This window comes from Trachymyrmex cornetzi, unplaced genomic scaffold (assembly GCF_001594075.2).
Source record: "Trachymyrmex cornetzi isolate Tcor2-1 unplaced genomic scaffold, Tcor1.1 scaffold8, whole genome shotgun sequence".
In the NCBI taxonomy this organism is placed as follows: domain Eukaryota; kingdom Metazoa; phylum Arthropoda; class Insecta; order Hymenoptera; family Formicidae; genus Trachymyrmex; species Trachymyrmex cornetzi.
Genome location: NW_017300135.1, coordinates 162493 through 179068, shown reverse-complemented (window position 1 = coordinate 179068; position 16576 = coordinate 162493). Strand labels below are relative to the sequence as shown.

Here is a 16576-nt window from a genome sequence, read left to right as displayed (position 1 = left end):
GGATTCTAGCGACGATGAGAATCTCTTATTTTATACACGAAAGCAGGGGAGCGGGATTTGAAGAATTTAAAAAAAAAAGTTTATAGAATTTGAGTTTAAAAACCGAAGATATTATTTCTTTCACGACGATTCTTGTCAAAAACATATTGTGAAAGGCTACATTCCAAGATGGCTATTCAGAATTTTTTCTCGATCCTGGAACTCGATCTCCTTCGGAAAGGTCGTTTATCCCTTAATCTCCAGGCGGCCGAGATGGCATCATATGGTGTTATCAATTTTGATTGTATAAAATGTATTTAAATATATAATATATATGGAACCATACCGTATATTATGTATGTATGATATACAGGGTGTCCCAAAAAGGTCGGGACACCTAAATATCTCGGGAAATATAAGTTTTACAGAAAAGTATTTCAGACAAAAGTTATATGGTTTAAAAATATCTATTTACTGATCCTATCAGTTTGACCTTGGGTTCCGTAGCTCATAATAAAATATTTAATTTTGGAGACTGGCCAGTCAAGGTGAGATCGGTCGGTGGTCCATGAATCTTGACCTTCAATTAACGCACAAACGAAAACATAACGCGTGGTATTACATATCTTGGGTAATGCTAATGCCGGCGATATTGTAACTTTGAAGCATTATAACTTGAAAAGTACTTCATAAAAAAATATTTCATTATAGCATTTTGGAAAGCTCTCGACATCAGCTATTAGATTCTTGAATCAAAAATAGGGTGTTCCATTTTAGAAAATCAATGTAACCTTGACCTGACCTTGGCTACGCAACCCAAGGTCAAACTGATAGGATCAGTAAATAGATATTTTAAACCATATAACTTTTGTCTGAAACATTTTTCTGTAAAACTTATATTTCCCGAGATATTTAGGTGTCCCGACCTTTTTGGGACACTCTGTATATACGAGTATGATGTATGTATGGAGTATATATCATATATATATATATATATATGATATATATTTATAGTGTATATCAGATGGTAAGTTATATAACATCTTATACGTCATAGCAAGAGAAAAAAGCAAAAGAGGATGATGCTAAGTCGTTTTATCTTATCGAATTTAATATTGTATGTAATATTGAAAAATTAGGTGAATAAACGTTGATTTTTTATTTATATGAGGTTTTTTTTAGAACGTAGGATGATCAGAAAAGTTTTTAGCGATCTCGAAAATCCCCGAGTACCCATATTTCCTGATTTAAAAAGAAAAAAATTTTTCAGAACTGTTGACGACCGGTCTGGTACCATATGGTGTCACCCCATGACCGACACATTAGTTGATCATTGAGCTGCACTTATATGAGAATATTTAGCAAAAGTACACTTTTTCAAATAAAAAAAAGCCCGGCCGCCTGGAGGTTAATGGAATTCTTCATCCCACGGATTCCAACAGATTCCCTGGATATTTGTGTGTGGTGGGTGCGTTTACATTTGTGTTCGTAATGTATGTGTATATACATAAATTGACCAAGAGCCGGTTCGGTCTCTCACGTCACAAGGATACAACTGCAGGCTACAGAGCGATGTGGATACACTTTTCCTGCATGTATTCGAGAATGTTGGAGCGGGATCCTGCGCTCGCGCGTCCCCACAAGTCTGTTGCTCAACCAGACTCCGTCCCGTCAGTGCGAGAAATACGTTCAAACCGATCGGTCGTATTGTACATCCGTGGTCGCGCTGAGCTCTCTGAAATCGTTTCTCCACAACAGTGCACGTGTAAATTACGCTGAAGGGAATCTCGCGCGATCTGACGAAACGACGCTTTCATCTTTTGAAAGGCATCAAACGGGAGCGAAACGCATCTCCCGCGACGATCCACGAAAAGGTGTGAGAATCGCGAAAATAGTGATAAGTCGATCATATCGCGCTTCTCGATTTGTAAAAAGTTGAATGTTCTAATATTAAAAAAAATAAAATAAGAGTTTCCGCTTTTCTTGAAGTGAAAAGTATTATAGTCTCAACTTTTCTCCCCATTGTTGTAATTAGTTACGAAAATGCTTGATTTTCTTTAGTGGAATAAATGTTAAAGATAATGAAGTAAGTCGACGGAATTGAATGTAAATGACGCAAAGTGAGGCGAAACGTTTAACTTTGAAATCTGGAAATAGAAGGACTGAGAATACGTGAAATGAACTCGAGAGAAAGTGTATGCGTACGATGTCTGAAACCACGTCCACATGTTCAGTATTACGTACTCAATTTTGCCAATTACTATCAATAAGTTCGTCGAAGGAACGCATGATGCACGTAGAATACTAAGCAAATTTTGCAACCTCAAGATGTATTGTATGACGATGATAATTTTTTGACAAGCTTAGTCAACCAATTTTATAGCTGGCACAAAGACAGAAATGTTTCTCGCCGGCATATCACTGTACCGTACATCCGCGATATGTTTTCACGGAGAAACATATGCTAGAAATTAATACCTTTGACTATCTGAGAGCGCTGTCTTCAGTAAGAGTTTCTGATCTCAATTCGAATACATTACATCGCACTTTCCTACTTTCATCGCTAACTGAAAGATATTAATCTCGAGAAGACGTCTTGAATCGAATAGAGTAATAGATCTTTTCGAAAAATTCAAGTTACCTACAAATCAAACGGATAAATGTGCAGATTAATTAAATAATGATAAAATGATAAACAAAATTTCTGTAAATAAAAAATATTCTAAAGTTATAAAAAAAGTTAAAGAAAAAAAATCGTGTATATAAAACAAACAACTTTCAGGATTATATTTGGAATTTTGAGATTTATAAACAAAGGCAACAAAAAATTATATTGTCAAAAGTTGTGTAAAATATGTCGAGTAGTGAAATTAAATAATTAATATTATATTCAAATTTTATTGTACATGTTGCAATATCGCAGATTAGATACTTATATTGGATAACTATTGAGTAATGCAAAACCCTGAGGGTATAAGATTGCTAATGAATCGACGACCGATTAAATACGTTTAGTCGTCTACTAAACGATCTGATTACATATCGCAACGTTTTATTTTTTAAATCTCTCTCTCTCTCTCTCTCTCTCTCTTCTTTTCATTAACTATTCATTTATTAAGAATCTTCGATATTGTCAGTAAGATACGAAATCTGTTTTTCTGAAACTGCAATTATCAGGTATTGCATAAAACATGTTCACATAATAATGTTAGTTATTTCACTTTATATAAGTTAAAATAAGGTTAAATAACTAACATTATTTTATACATAACCGAATATTAATAAATTTGAAACTTATATAGGTACGTAATTGAATATTAGTGAATTACTTAACAAATTGCGCCAGGTAATATTATATAATTAGTGCTAACTTTTTATACAGAGAGCAGACTTTACGAAGTGTTTGTTATGTAGGTATATAACATGAAAACTATCAGCTTCGACATTTTTATATTAGATATTTGCTGAAAATATTACAAAGAATCTATCTTTAAAATATTTATCGTCAGTTTTGGAACATCCTAAATGCATACATACATTTAAAATTTTTTACTATTTAAAAAAAAATATCGAGCGATGGGATGTTTAATAATTTGCTAAAGAATTGCACTACGGGATCTTTAACTATGCATTATCTTTTCTATATGTTACCTTTTCACGGCAATTTCCACGCGATTCCTTCAATAACTGCGCATTAACAGATTGTTGTCTAATTGTTTGCGACACCATTCTTACGTACCGTGACATGTGATGCGAATAATTCATTCGTTCTAGTAGCACACGCGATTATAGTTCTCCGATTGTAAACACTGCATTTTCCGCTTATAAGATGTGACAGAAACCACTCGTCTCTCTTTTGCGTCAGTAATTTAAAGAACATCATACGCATCGAGAAGTACCATTTGAAGAATTTACGTAGCGTAAAATAAATTTTGAATTGAAATCAAAATTATCGCTTATGTATCCTTAACGTAACAGAAATTAAATTATTATTTCGCGATTCAAATAATTATAATAAAGAGATAAATCTCTATTTTGTCAATTATGAGCGAGTCGATAATGATTGTCACATTCTTGCGCGATTTAATTTCCCGTTTGCTAAGAATACCCATTGTGTCGTGCGGTTTGCGGTAATAGGATTTCATTTCCCGAGATTACACGCCTCTTAACCGCGTACGGACGTTTAGCACATCTTCGAACATTAATATACTGTATATTAATTAGCCGGACGTACGATATTCATGAATGTCACACACCGTAAAGTCAATCACTGATCTGAAATTTCGCTTTCATGAAAGTAAGTTATACTTCGTTTGTTGCATGAACAATCGCAAACATTAATAACAAATAGATAAATATAGCAACATTATTTTATCAACAAATTGTATGATTGCAATAAATCATTATAGTATAATATTAGTAGACAGTTAAACAAACTTTTATATGGTTAAAACTAAAGAAAGTTCTTTATATAAATTATTGTCTAAATTTTTACAGGATGTTTTATCAGATAATATGATAATAAGATAATTGTACAATAAAAATGAGATAAAAATACTACAAAAATTATATGAAAATAATAAAGATGAGATAAAGATACACACACGTTTTATAAAGATAAATAAAATCAATTCTTGGTGAATATAGTTTAAAATCGTTTCTGAGCGAAAAATAAGTTACAACTTTATTCATACAATTTAACGGCTCTTTGCTTCTTGAAGAAAGATTGACCAAAATTATCAAATGTTCACGCGAGAGTCTCTTATTTTGAGAACGACCGGTATTTCCCGGCGCTTTCACAAAAATCTCTGGGACATTTTTCAAGCAGAGGTAAGGCTGGTAATATCTGTCGTCGCGTATACACACGATTCCACCATTCAGGAGAAACGTTGATTCGTCAAGGTAAACGTGGTGCAAAGTCCTACAAAATTCTTGTGACGTTACAAATCTCTATTCGAGTGGTAGGGAGCCCCCTCCTTTCTCTCTCTCTCTCTCTCTCTCTCTCTCTCTCTCTCTCTCTCTCTCTCTCCATCTTTATAATAACATCCGCTAAGAATATTCCAGCAATATTCACAAGATATATATACATTATCTGTTACTTTACACAAAATCGCATTATTTTAAAATTTTCTTCATATTTGAGACATTACGAACATACTGAGATAAATATACTAAGACTTTTCTTATTTTTTTTTCATTCCGTTTGTCTTTCCTTGTATGATTCCCTAGAGTGCAATAACATGTAGAAACAATTGAATATCAATGTAACTGCTAATAATAATAATAATAATAATAATAATAGTATGATAATGAATGAATCACTACAAAAATTCGAATCATTAGACAAGTATCGGCGTAAAATGTAGTTGCGTGTTATTGATGAAAGAATTATTACTTGTGTTGCTACTCTCTACAAGAATGTCATTGCGATATTGCCATAAAAGATTGTGAATGAATTTTCTTGTTCAGTTAAACCCGTAACAGCATCTTAATTACATCACAAATCGTTACAATGATATAACGATAATTTATCATGATTTATCAATCACACACACACACATTATCAGTTATATTTAAATTAATCCAAATTATTTTATTACGTTATAATCAAAGTATGGTAATAAGAATTTAATTTTCATAATTGTGTAATTATTTTTTATTATTTTTTTTAAATAGCAACAAAAATATTTCGATTTTACAATAAAGGAAATGATTGAATGTTAATCTTTATATTCTTCATAACGCGTAATGATAATTGATAATATTGATTTTCAATGATTAAATACCTGCTATGATAATGTTAGGATTAAGTAACATCCATAAACGAAGTGTATCAACACGTTCACGACCTTTTACTTTCAATTGCTGAGTAACGACGAACAGCATCATACGTATACTACTACATCGTATCTCCCGTAACGCTCGAGATATCCTAACAAGTCAAAGAAAATGATCGCTATTTCTAACAACGCGCGCGGCCGCATTTTCTATTTCAGTGGCTGACAGTTCGTTATATACCACGCTTTCTTCCTAATGACCTCGAGCGTGCACACTTTGCTCGGCCGCGATAAAGTTGCGTTTAAAGTTTCACTTTCTGTTATTGTCATGAATGAGAATGCACTCATTAAAGCAATTATAATATTCCCCTGCAATGGGAAAATTTTCTTTCGGAGTTCGCGTTACTACAATACCGAGAAAACAATCGCAATATCAAATATTATTTAGGTGTATATAAAGCTGCCTCTATATAATTTACAAATCTCAAAACATAGTATACAAATGCAGACGCAGAATGGACGTATTATCGCATGCAAGGTACACGTAGATGCAAAACAATTGACGTAACAAATTGAATTGCTACAATGTGACATTTTCAAGCGTTAATATTTTTATTTGAGTCAGGTTAAAGAAACTTACTATGTGATTAATATTTTCTGTCTCTCATATCAGAAGCAAATTAATATTCATCAAAAATAAACGAATTTTCTGTTAACATAAATCAGCAATTTAATTGAATCTTAGTTTATCTAAATTATCGAAAATATTTAAGATAAGATGAAACAAAATATACATCTAAAAAAAATCATTATTTGTATAAAGTTCCTATCAAAAATGAAAAAATTCATTTCGCTAAAAGAAATATTGTTTTGAATATGCAAGGAGAAAATGGGATTTTATTTGATTATTCAATATATTTCATCGTAATGCATTATTTATAGGAAATCTAAATAATCTATTTAACTTTCAGCGCGACGCAAAGAGTACCAGGTGACGTGTTTTTAACGTGGAAACAAAAGATGCACCGTCGTTGTTGAATCAAGCAGCAGAACTTTCGCGCGTGAGTTCTCGCGGAAATCCTCATCCCGCTTCAAGGCCGCTCGCGAAGTGAAACAATAGTGGAATTAAGCGCTGACAATGGATAACAAAGGATTTCAGGGTGAGGATCAGGTGCAACGGCAGAAGATAAAGAAAATGTTTAGCTGGACCGATGGACTTCCCAGGTAAGTACAACACAGTAAGCTTGCACACTCGAATGTGACGGAAGAGATCTCTCAGATTTTGCGAATATATTATTTTAATTTTTAGGCAACATAAAAAATTATGTAAATAAGATATTCTTTCGTGGAATTTATATGTACACGATAGAATTCTATTTATTTATATTCTATTTATACGGATAAGTTCATCCTTTTTTTTTAGTTCTGATCGAATTCTTATCTGAACTTATCCGAATTATGGCGTCATAGTAGGGGCTTGACATACTTAACTTCATTTTCTTTAATGTTAGCTTTCATTGTCAGAATTAATAAGTACTGGTAGAGGAGAGAGTTAATGAGCCTATTATCCATATCATTTACCATATATATTTGGTTATCGGAACTGTTTCGTCCTCACGTGCGAAATATGCGGCAGCGAAGTTCTTTACTCCTGTACATAAAAATAATAATACATATACTAATAAAAATTATACTGTTGGAGCTGAATTTGGCTGTCTAGCAAATTTCTTTTGAGATAACATAGGTAGATATCTAAAAATTTGCATGCATAAATATTAGTACATTTAGAATTTCGTTTCACAAAATGAGTTAATTATACATCGAAATTCATGTATATTCATGCCGAACATATTTTACGGTCCAGCGAAGCTTTCTTCAGTATTGGTTTCTAAGAAAGCTCACGCTGTTTAAGTTTACGCATGCATAATCGTCAGGAGTTGCCAATCGTGTGATATTGCAATTACAATTCTATTATGTGACTTATGGGATACGCCAGTATATAAGAGCAAAATCTGCGCGACGCGCACACGGTTTCTGCGGTATTTTGCAATCTGCTGTAAAAAACTGATCATACGAAAGAAACTTGCAAATTCGCTTTGAATACAGATGATCGTTTTATGTTAAACGCCGATGTGAAGAACAACCTTCCACGTCAACCGTAGATGCAGGTATTCGAATTCGTAAAGTCATCGCATCTTAATGTCTCATACAAAGAACGATTTTGTTCAAGTACCTAAAAATTTAGCTAGGTACAGATCTAAAAATAATTTTGTTGGATTATCAAAATAATTACGTACAGAAATTTTAAATTTCAAGTATAATAATGATCAATGTTGCACTGAAAAAAAAAGTTGTTACAAAAAAATATTAGTTGATTAATTCAATTAAATATAACGGGCTATCAGGCAAATATTAATTCACACAAATAATATGTTTCAAATTTCAAGATCTTGTTAATATCTAAATTGCAAAAAAATAACGATCTAAATATATAAATTTGAGCTAAATAATCATTAAACTGAACTAAACGCATTTAGTCAAGTTAACTTTTTTCCTCAGTGTGTGCAAAAAACTTTGCTACTGAACTTGACGTTCTAGCAATCCATCTGAACTTCCTACATAAGGTCTGTTTTTATTGCTGCACTCTGAACCGGTGCAATAAGTTGAAGTGAAACAAACGTATATTTGTTTCACTTATTGCACCGTGTGTTCCAGTTCAGAAAGTGCAGCAATAAAAAACAGACCTATAATTATTTTGATGGTCCAATAAAATTATTTTCAGATTTGTATTTAATCACATTTTTATAAATACTTCAATAAAACTATCCTTTCCGTGCATATAAGAATAATTCCCTTTACTCTTATCATTTTCGTTTATTATTTATAAACGAATCAAGTTGGAACCTCTCAAAAAAATCTTTTAAAAGTTTACAATCTTTTGAGAGAGAAAATTCGAAATCAATCAATTTCGACTATTCGAAATACGAGTTTTGGGTCACTCCGCGCTATACATAACGCGCGCATTCGGAATTTCTTTCTTCTTTTCCTTTTTTTTTTCTTCAAGCTCGTGCGTAGTTCTCGATGTAGGAACTTACGGTGTGCCACTCGGCAATGAGTCCTGCGCGGCTTACTTCGGCGAGACCGAGTTCGCAATCGCACGTGAAAGTGGCCGGCAATGGCCGGCAAGTGCAGCGAGAGACCAAGCCGTGTGCTTTGCCTGACTACAGCATTGTACAGTGAAAGGACAAACGCAACCGAATGCACGCATGCATGATGCACGATTGCACGTAACGCATCTTCGCTGTCGAGACATTTACGACGGTGGTGAATTTAAGTAGTAGTTTAATTTTGTTTTCTGTGGGAATACCGCATGCCAATGATAAAGAGAGATAATTATAAAAAAATACAGTAAGAAAATACTATGATGAAGTAACATATCGAGAATGCAGAGGAAAAGGAAGAAAAGGAAAATGCATGTAAAAAGAGCATGCGTGAAAGGAATAATGCAAAGGAAAAAAGCAATACAAAAATTATAATTACGGTAAAAATATATGATTAAAAGAGATAAGCGCGAGATAGAATATATCAATTTTACTTAAAACAATTATTTTAGAGTTGCTACAAAGAATATCAAAATTATTTTATGAGTTTGTGTGTATCTGTTTCAAAATTAGTTGTAAATAGTAAATAATAATTTGTAAAAAGGATATTTAATTATTATTAATAGACCTTCTGTTTTATTTCTGAGATTCTGAGAAAAATATTTGTAGGAAACTGTTAGTAAATGTGAGATTGGAATGAATTAAAATTTTGAGTAACTCGAAACTAGAACACTCTTATCTTTCTATTTTTCTGCATTATCTATCACGCACCAACGGCTAATATCGATTCTTTCGATCTCGAAACAGTAATTTAAGGAAATTCAGAAAGGTTTTAAGAGGCATGTCTCGCGAACGACATGCTTTATACATATCATTGCATAATCCAACAATGTGCTATTATGTGACTAGGAAGTGTGAAACTCGAAACGCGTAATTTGTTCATTATCATACGTGAACGCCTGGTGAACGCACGCAACAGATGCCATTCTAAGTGTCATCCGAAGCATAAAATTGCTCTCTGACAATTGTTATGTGCTAAGCGTGAGAGATCTTAGCATGCCACAAATTTTCCAAACAATTTTCAGCAATTACCCATCTGATAACGTGAAATTAGATACACAAATTCCGTTGAGGTCTGTGCTGAGATATAAAAAGAAATAAGAAATATTTCTTTTATGCATATACATTCTAATCCGAAATTTTCTTTTCGACGCCTAAACATGACGATGTAAATTTAAACTTTGGTTAAAAGTTTACAAAGTGAAATGTATATTACTTCTTAAAAGTTTCTTCTTTTTTAGGAAGTGAATTAAATTTAAGAAGTTTAAATTTACTTCTTCTCTTCTTTGATCTGAGGAACAATAAATTATGTGAGCAAAAGAATATTTTCGAGTCTGAAAGATTCACGCTATGCTTATTAAAAGAGTAAATAATGCGCAGTAATCTTCTTCAGTAATCAATACTACAGATGCTTATCCACGAATGTGTCTTCAAGGTATCATGTGTCTGTTAGGTATTTCCTCCAAGAGATGGCACCACGACGTCGATTCCTCGGCAGGATTTTGACTCAAATTAGTATATGCGTTTTTCTTGTGTTTAGTAAGTGCTTTGAGATGCAAAATGATTAATTCGTTAACCTATTTGTCACCGTTGCAAACGTAGCTTTGATGACACTTCTAAACTGTCATTTTTAAAAAATCAAAAACTGTCGATTTATACAAAATCTTCTAATAAATTTACAAATGATCATTAAAGAAAGCTACTGCGTTAATTTTGGATTTTGCCGAGTAAGTTTCAAAGGTTTTCATTAAAATTCGATTTAAATATAGAATAACAGTTTTTAAGCAATTGATTGGCAAACACTTCTTTATTTCTCAAAAGATAGGATAAGAATGTCCAGCAAAGGAAAAAGGCGACATCAAAGGCATTAAAGATTCCGTTTATAACGTATTTTTTATATAATATACTATATATGTTATATTATTTTCTCTTACTGTATTACTTTTCTGTTTCTTCTTTATATTATTAGATGTTAAACTTAATTCCTGCCGTTTTTCGTTTCCAAAATTGATTTGTTTCGAAGAGAAATACCTTAATCAAAGGTATATATAAAATAAAATTATTAATAAAGTATTATTAATTATATAGTAATAAAGTAGAAAATGGAGGAAATTACTTTGATTGAGGTATTCATTCATCTTCCCTTCGAAACAAACCAATTTTGGAGACGAAAAACGGCAGGAATTAAGTTTAACACCTAATAATTTGATAAGTGATCTTCACAATATGCACGCATAAATTTCTTAATAGCATGAACACTTACGCATATACACATTGAATAGAAATAATTATACTGCCACTAAATACTAACTAAAGGCTATGCCTTTTTTATTTAATTTTTATAAGTGTCTCGTCCTTTTTGTTATCGGACGATTAGTAAAAAAATTATTTATGTAAATATTACATTATGTCTGACATCTTTAATGTGTCTCTTTAATGTTGACGAGTGGCATTGTTACCATTTCTAACAATCTAAACGTCTACTTACGTCTATTTACGTCTGATGACGAGGCAGAAACGTACATCGATTAATTCTATGCAATTAAATTTATATGCTTATGCATGCACCTGTGTGCGTTAAGTGTAGGTTAATTTAGTTCTTAAGTACCAACAGCCTCATAAAATTCATTAAAGTTTTTTGTAATTAAATGCAAATAAAATGATTACAAGTTTTATTGTTTCTAGAAAATAATCTTTTTTATTAAATCTAATTTTAAAGTGTTAACCAAAAACTTTATTTCAAAATCTTATAATATTCGATAATAATAAAATAATATTTTCTTAACTTCTTTTTCTCTCCTTTTGCGACTGTATATAGATATAATGTATATAGATTTTTTATATATTTTAATTTTAATATTTTTTTTTATTTTTATAAACTATATACTTATACAGTATACTTATACAGCTTAACTATAAGCTGTAATACTTAACAATTATTAAATGTCAAAACTGTATTAATTATTATGTCATTATCAAGATAATATATGTATATATGTATAAAGTCCCTGTAGTCGAGAAACTGATCTCATCCGCAAAATGCCAAAATCATGTCTTTTCTGATAAAAATTCGCACTTGCTGTTTTCTCCATTTCTTTCTCTCTTTCTTGTTTATGCTATATCCGTTGAATATTAAATATGACTTTCTGTATTATAAATGAGCACGTCCGGCTAATAGCTGACATTAAAAACATCACGATTGTTTAAGTATGCCTTCTGACTCTATTATTTCAATAAAAATTGATAATGATAAATAGTCTTAACAGGATTTTCATATTGGCAAATGATATCCTTACTATTGCATGTGATAACGACAAACAAATAGAATTTTTAAAAATTAAACATCAAAAGATAACACAAGTAATAATGATACTTAATAATACTACTTAAATCTCTCTCTCATTCTCGTTTTATTAATTATTTGTTAGCTGGGGGGGGGGGGGGGAAGAAGGAAGACGGAGAGATAATAGCACCAAATCTTTATTAATGTTTATAGATAAATTAACATATTTATTCGGTAACGTTATTAGGGTTCTGTCTATTTTATTAACAAATACATAGTAGCAATAATAACATTTTTAAAAACTAAAATCCACATGAATTAATCTTTTAATCAATATTTTTGCCGCTCCGTCTTATGTGCTACACAAATTTGCTTATCTATTAAACGCAGCCATAAGCTTCTCTCATATCGAAGAGAAACCAATAGTATTTTTTTTTACCCAATAAATCTCAGAACACTACAGGACGAACATATCAAGTACCAATATACGTATTTATTCAGCTTAAGCTTTAGTGACATAAGCAAATAGCAAAATGTACGTATATTCGCATATATTGTCCGGTGTTGAGACTGATGCATTATAATCTTTAAAAAAAAGCGTTTGTTTGTTCAGTTAATTGCCAGTCAGCTGTAATACCAAACTCATCAACATGACCGTAATGATACGGTGCGAGATATGCTGGTTTAAAGATTACGCACGCATATCAATTCAATGACGCAAACAGATATAATTTGTTACGCCTTTGTTTAACGAATATTAGCACGTCGATCGTATTTTCGCGATGAGTATCAGTCCATCAAAACAGTTTAAAAAGTTACCTATCGCAGTTGTTTGTTTTGTCACGTTCTCTGAAAATGGTTGAAAAATTAGCGAATATCATGAGTCGTATGCGATTGTAAATTAATAAGAAGAACACGTTTTACTTCTTGCATCAATCGTTAAAAAGTTTCATAATACTAAAATGCAAATACTTGCAACGCTAAGTGCAGATGGCTTACTTTTCATACGATCGATGATAATTGCGGTTCAAACAACTTGTATCTTTAAATCTACACGTATTTCATAGAAAAATATGCCTTCTTCAAGGTAGTTTGTTAGAATTGTAAGTTCTTGTACTATCAAAGCAAAACATTAATATGTTCTATTATGGGGAAACCTTCACATTTTCTTTCGAATCCACATTGCCTCCATGAATAACGTACCGATCTTGTTTAATTATGGACGCGCCCATTAAGCACGTTATTACGTGAGTATTCGCGATAAGTTTCTCTTACTCTGTTATGTCACGTATCGTTAATACTTCGTCATACCGAGACACGAAAGATCCCGAGGCCATGCCACGCATCTCGGACGTGAGACCCCAGCTTTAAATTCGCACGTGGTTAATGGAATTCGCGTGTGTCCGAATATCGATGTCGCGTATCGACAGTACGTACTCTCGTCAAACGTTTAATCGCTCTTCCTGGGATTTACGTAATCCGGCGGCAGCTGGACTGACCGCTTTCACATCTACACCATGTCTTCGACCGCGTTTAGCGACCTGGTTCGTTGATAATACCATGATATTTTCTTATTTATGAACATTGTCCGCTTTATCGTTCGACACCTGTAAGCACGGTTTATAGGAGCTATCGAATCGAAATTTACTTCAATCGAACAAGAAGTTACGTAGCAAATTGCGTAATAATGAGTACATAAGTACATAACACGTGATAACAAACAGATGAAAATTGCCTATCATATAAAAAATGAAAATCGCCTATTAGGTATGTAAAATATGAAAATAATAAGGAGAGATTATTTTTTAAAATAAACAGGTTCGAAATAGGTCAAGGCTATTTGGTGTTGTCTCTCGAATAGATCTTGGGAAAACCGATCCTAGTCTTCGTCGATGATCGTAATGAGGATCGCGTGCTGTCGCCTGACCCGATAGTCATCATGTATGCGCATCGAAGCGAAGACTTTCGCTTTTGCGCGAACGGATCTGCAAAGATATACCGCGTATCCTTGATATATTGACTTCAAATTCGAATATTTGCATAAATATTTAAGGAATATATTGTTATCAAACTTATTTATTGAAATAGTAATAATGTAATCTTCTTATGGACTCTCTCAAATTCAACAACAAAAAATCCAAAAAAACAGGGCGAATGAGAATCAGCGTGGCAGTTAATACGCAATCTTAAATCTTTAATCCAGAAAATAGAAACTTTATTCCAAAAAATAATAGTACGTTTCAGTTTGGAACCATCCTCAGCAATACAATTTCAAAATATCAATTCCTTCATGTCCAAGAAAAAATCACCATTAGATTGACAGAATCTATGCGAAACATTAAAATTATCTTATAAATATTTCTATCCAACAAGTTACAAATTAACATTAAAAAACTGGTGACTCATCCCAAGATATAGAAGGAATTCGTCTCGACGTTGGATCAAACCAATTACAATTTATATTCATTAAAGAGTATCAAGTTAAAAAACGCATGTTGATCGCAGCTCGAACGAAACATGACTAATACATTTAATATAATAAGAAAGACATGTCAGGTCAATAATAAAAATAAAAAGAAAAAGGACAATGTCAATACATAAACAATAATTTGTATAAATCGACAAAATATAACTATTTAATGTCTTTTAATAATTGTATATAAGTTTGATGTACACCCTCTGTATCTGAGCGTAAATTGAGACTACTTTGTTGCATGGGTATATGAAGGCACTCGGATATTAAACGTTTATTAAGGTAACGCTTTTTATCTAGAATCGTGACATTCTCCCAATCGAAGTCATGATCAAATTCAATCCGATGTTCTGTGATCACCGATTGGTTGTTACTATTCCGGTTAATATGATTACGATGCTCAACCAATCTAGTTTTAAGTTTTCTTCCTGTCTGTCCAACATAAGAGGCATCGCAGGATTTACATGAGAATTTATACCCAACATTTTTTTCTTTTTTCTCTTGGGAGAATGTCTTTATGTCCCTTGATCAAACTATTTAATTTATTTAAGCTAGTAAAAGCTAATTTAGTGTTAAAGGTTTTACAAATTCTTTAGAATTCGTCTAAATTTTTGGAATATAAGGTAATACAAACCAAGAAGTACAATCTCTCTTGATTTCTTCACTTGATTCTTTCTGTTGTATCGTACCTTTATGAATGAGAATTTTTAAACGTTCGTTAATAGTATTAAAAATTAAAATTATTTATGGAAATATATTATTTATTGAAATATATAATCTACTACCAACGGTGTTACGAAGGGAAATGTTTATCTATCAGTCTTTTAAGTTAGCGCGCTATTCACTGAGAAAATCGTTATAAAACGTAAATTATTATGTATCTCTAAATTATTGTGTTCGCAAAATTATTATGTGTGAAATATTTATTATAATTCGGTCATTATACTGTTTGGTATATATTTTATATAATGCGCAGCCAAATGCTTATGCGTTGATCTATATACGTTTATTTTTTAAATGGCTCCAAGCATTCTTTAATTTCTTTAATTGATAATTTTTAATTAAAAAAACAAGAAACACTTAACGAATCGTTTTTTTAATTACCATTACCTTTATGGCATAAGAACTGAATTTGCAATTCGCGTGATATATTTATATCGGAACTCTTTTGCATTTAATGCTATCGAATTCGGACACGTTTATACTGCAAGACATGTACGAAATATATTAATGTTTACGACTTTATTTTTAATCGCATACAGCTGCAGAAAATAATACATAATGTGGTGCGTAACAATACTTATTATATATATATATATGCATATTATTTTAAAACTTTATTTATTTTAAACAGTTTATAAATTTAGTTTATTATTCTTAAAAATTAAAAATGTTGACATAAACATTAATTTTTAATATTGGCATAAAGATTTTTAATTTATCGTGATAGTCTAAAATGTTTCTATACTATTCTAATTTAGTATAAACCAAGGAAGAGGAATTACGAAGATTTTTGAAGGAAATCTTTATCGAGGAATTTTTTTATTTTGCATAACTTTCTAGTAAAACGTGACAATACACAAAAATTATAAAATTCTTGTCTCGTCAGAACCGCACGGGTTCAAGGCTATCTTCTGCGAGATAAAATTCTTGTGCTTTCGCTTATAGAGCGAACAAATGTACCGGCTCCTCTGCCGGTTGATTTTTCACTGATTATTGCATCGACGTCGTCAGCAATCGAAAAAGTTGATTATCACAAAAACAGCATTGTCAGCAATTGCGACGTATGATAAAAACATTGCAAAAAGATGTGACGTCAAGCGGTGTGACAAGTTGTAAATTCTATCACATATGAATACTATCGATAGAGAAGATATATATGTGAAAATTAGTGCTACTACGG

General features: G+C 31.9%; 1 protein-coding gene across 1 annotated transcript in view; it reads left to right on the top strand.

Annotated features, from left to right (window-relative positions):
* Positions 1-1665: 1665 nt before the first annotated feature.
* Positions 1666-16576, top strand: part of snu (ABC-type transporter snustorr) — a 65009-nt gene continuing 50098 nt past the window's right edge. Inside the window, exons 1-2 of the mRNA XM_018518943.1 lie at positions 1666-1853; positions 6728-6980. Coding sequence (XP_018374445.1) covers positions 6895-6980 — 86 coding nt within the window. The 5' untranslated portion in view covers positions 1666-1853; positions 6728-6894. The remainder of the gene's footprint in view (positions 1854-6727; positions 6981-16576) is intronic.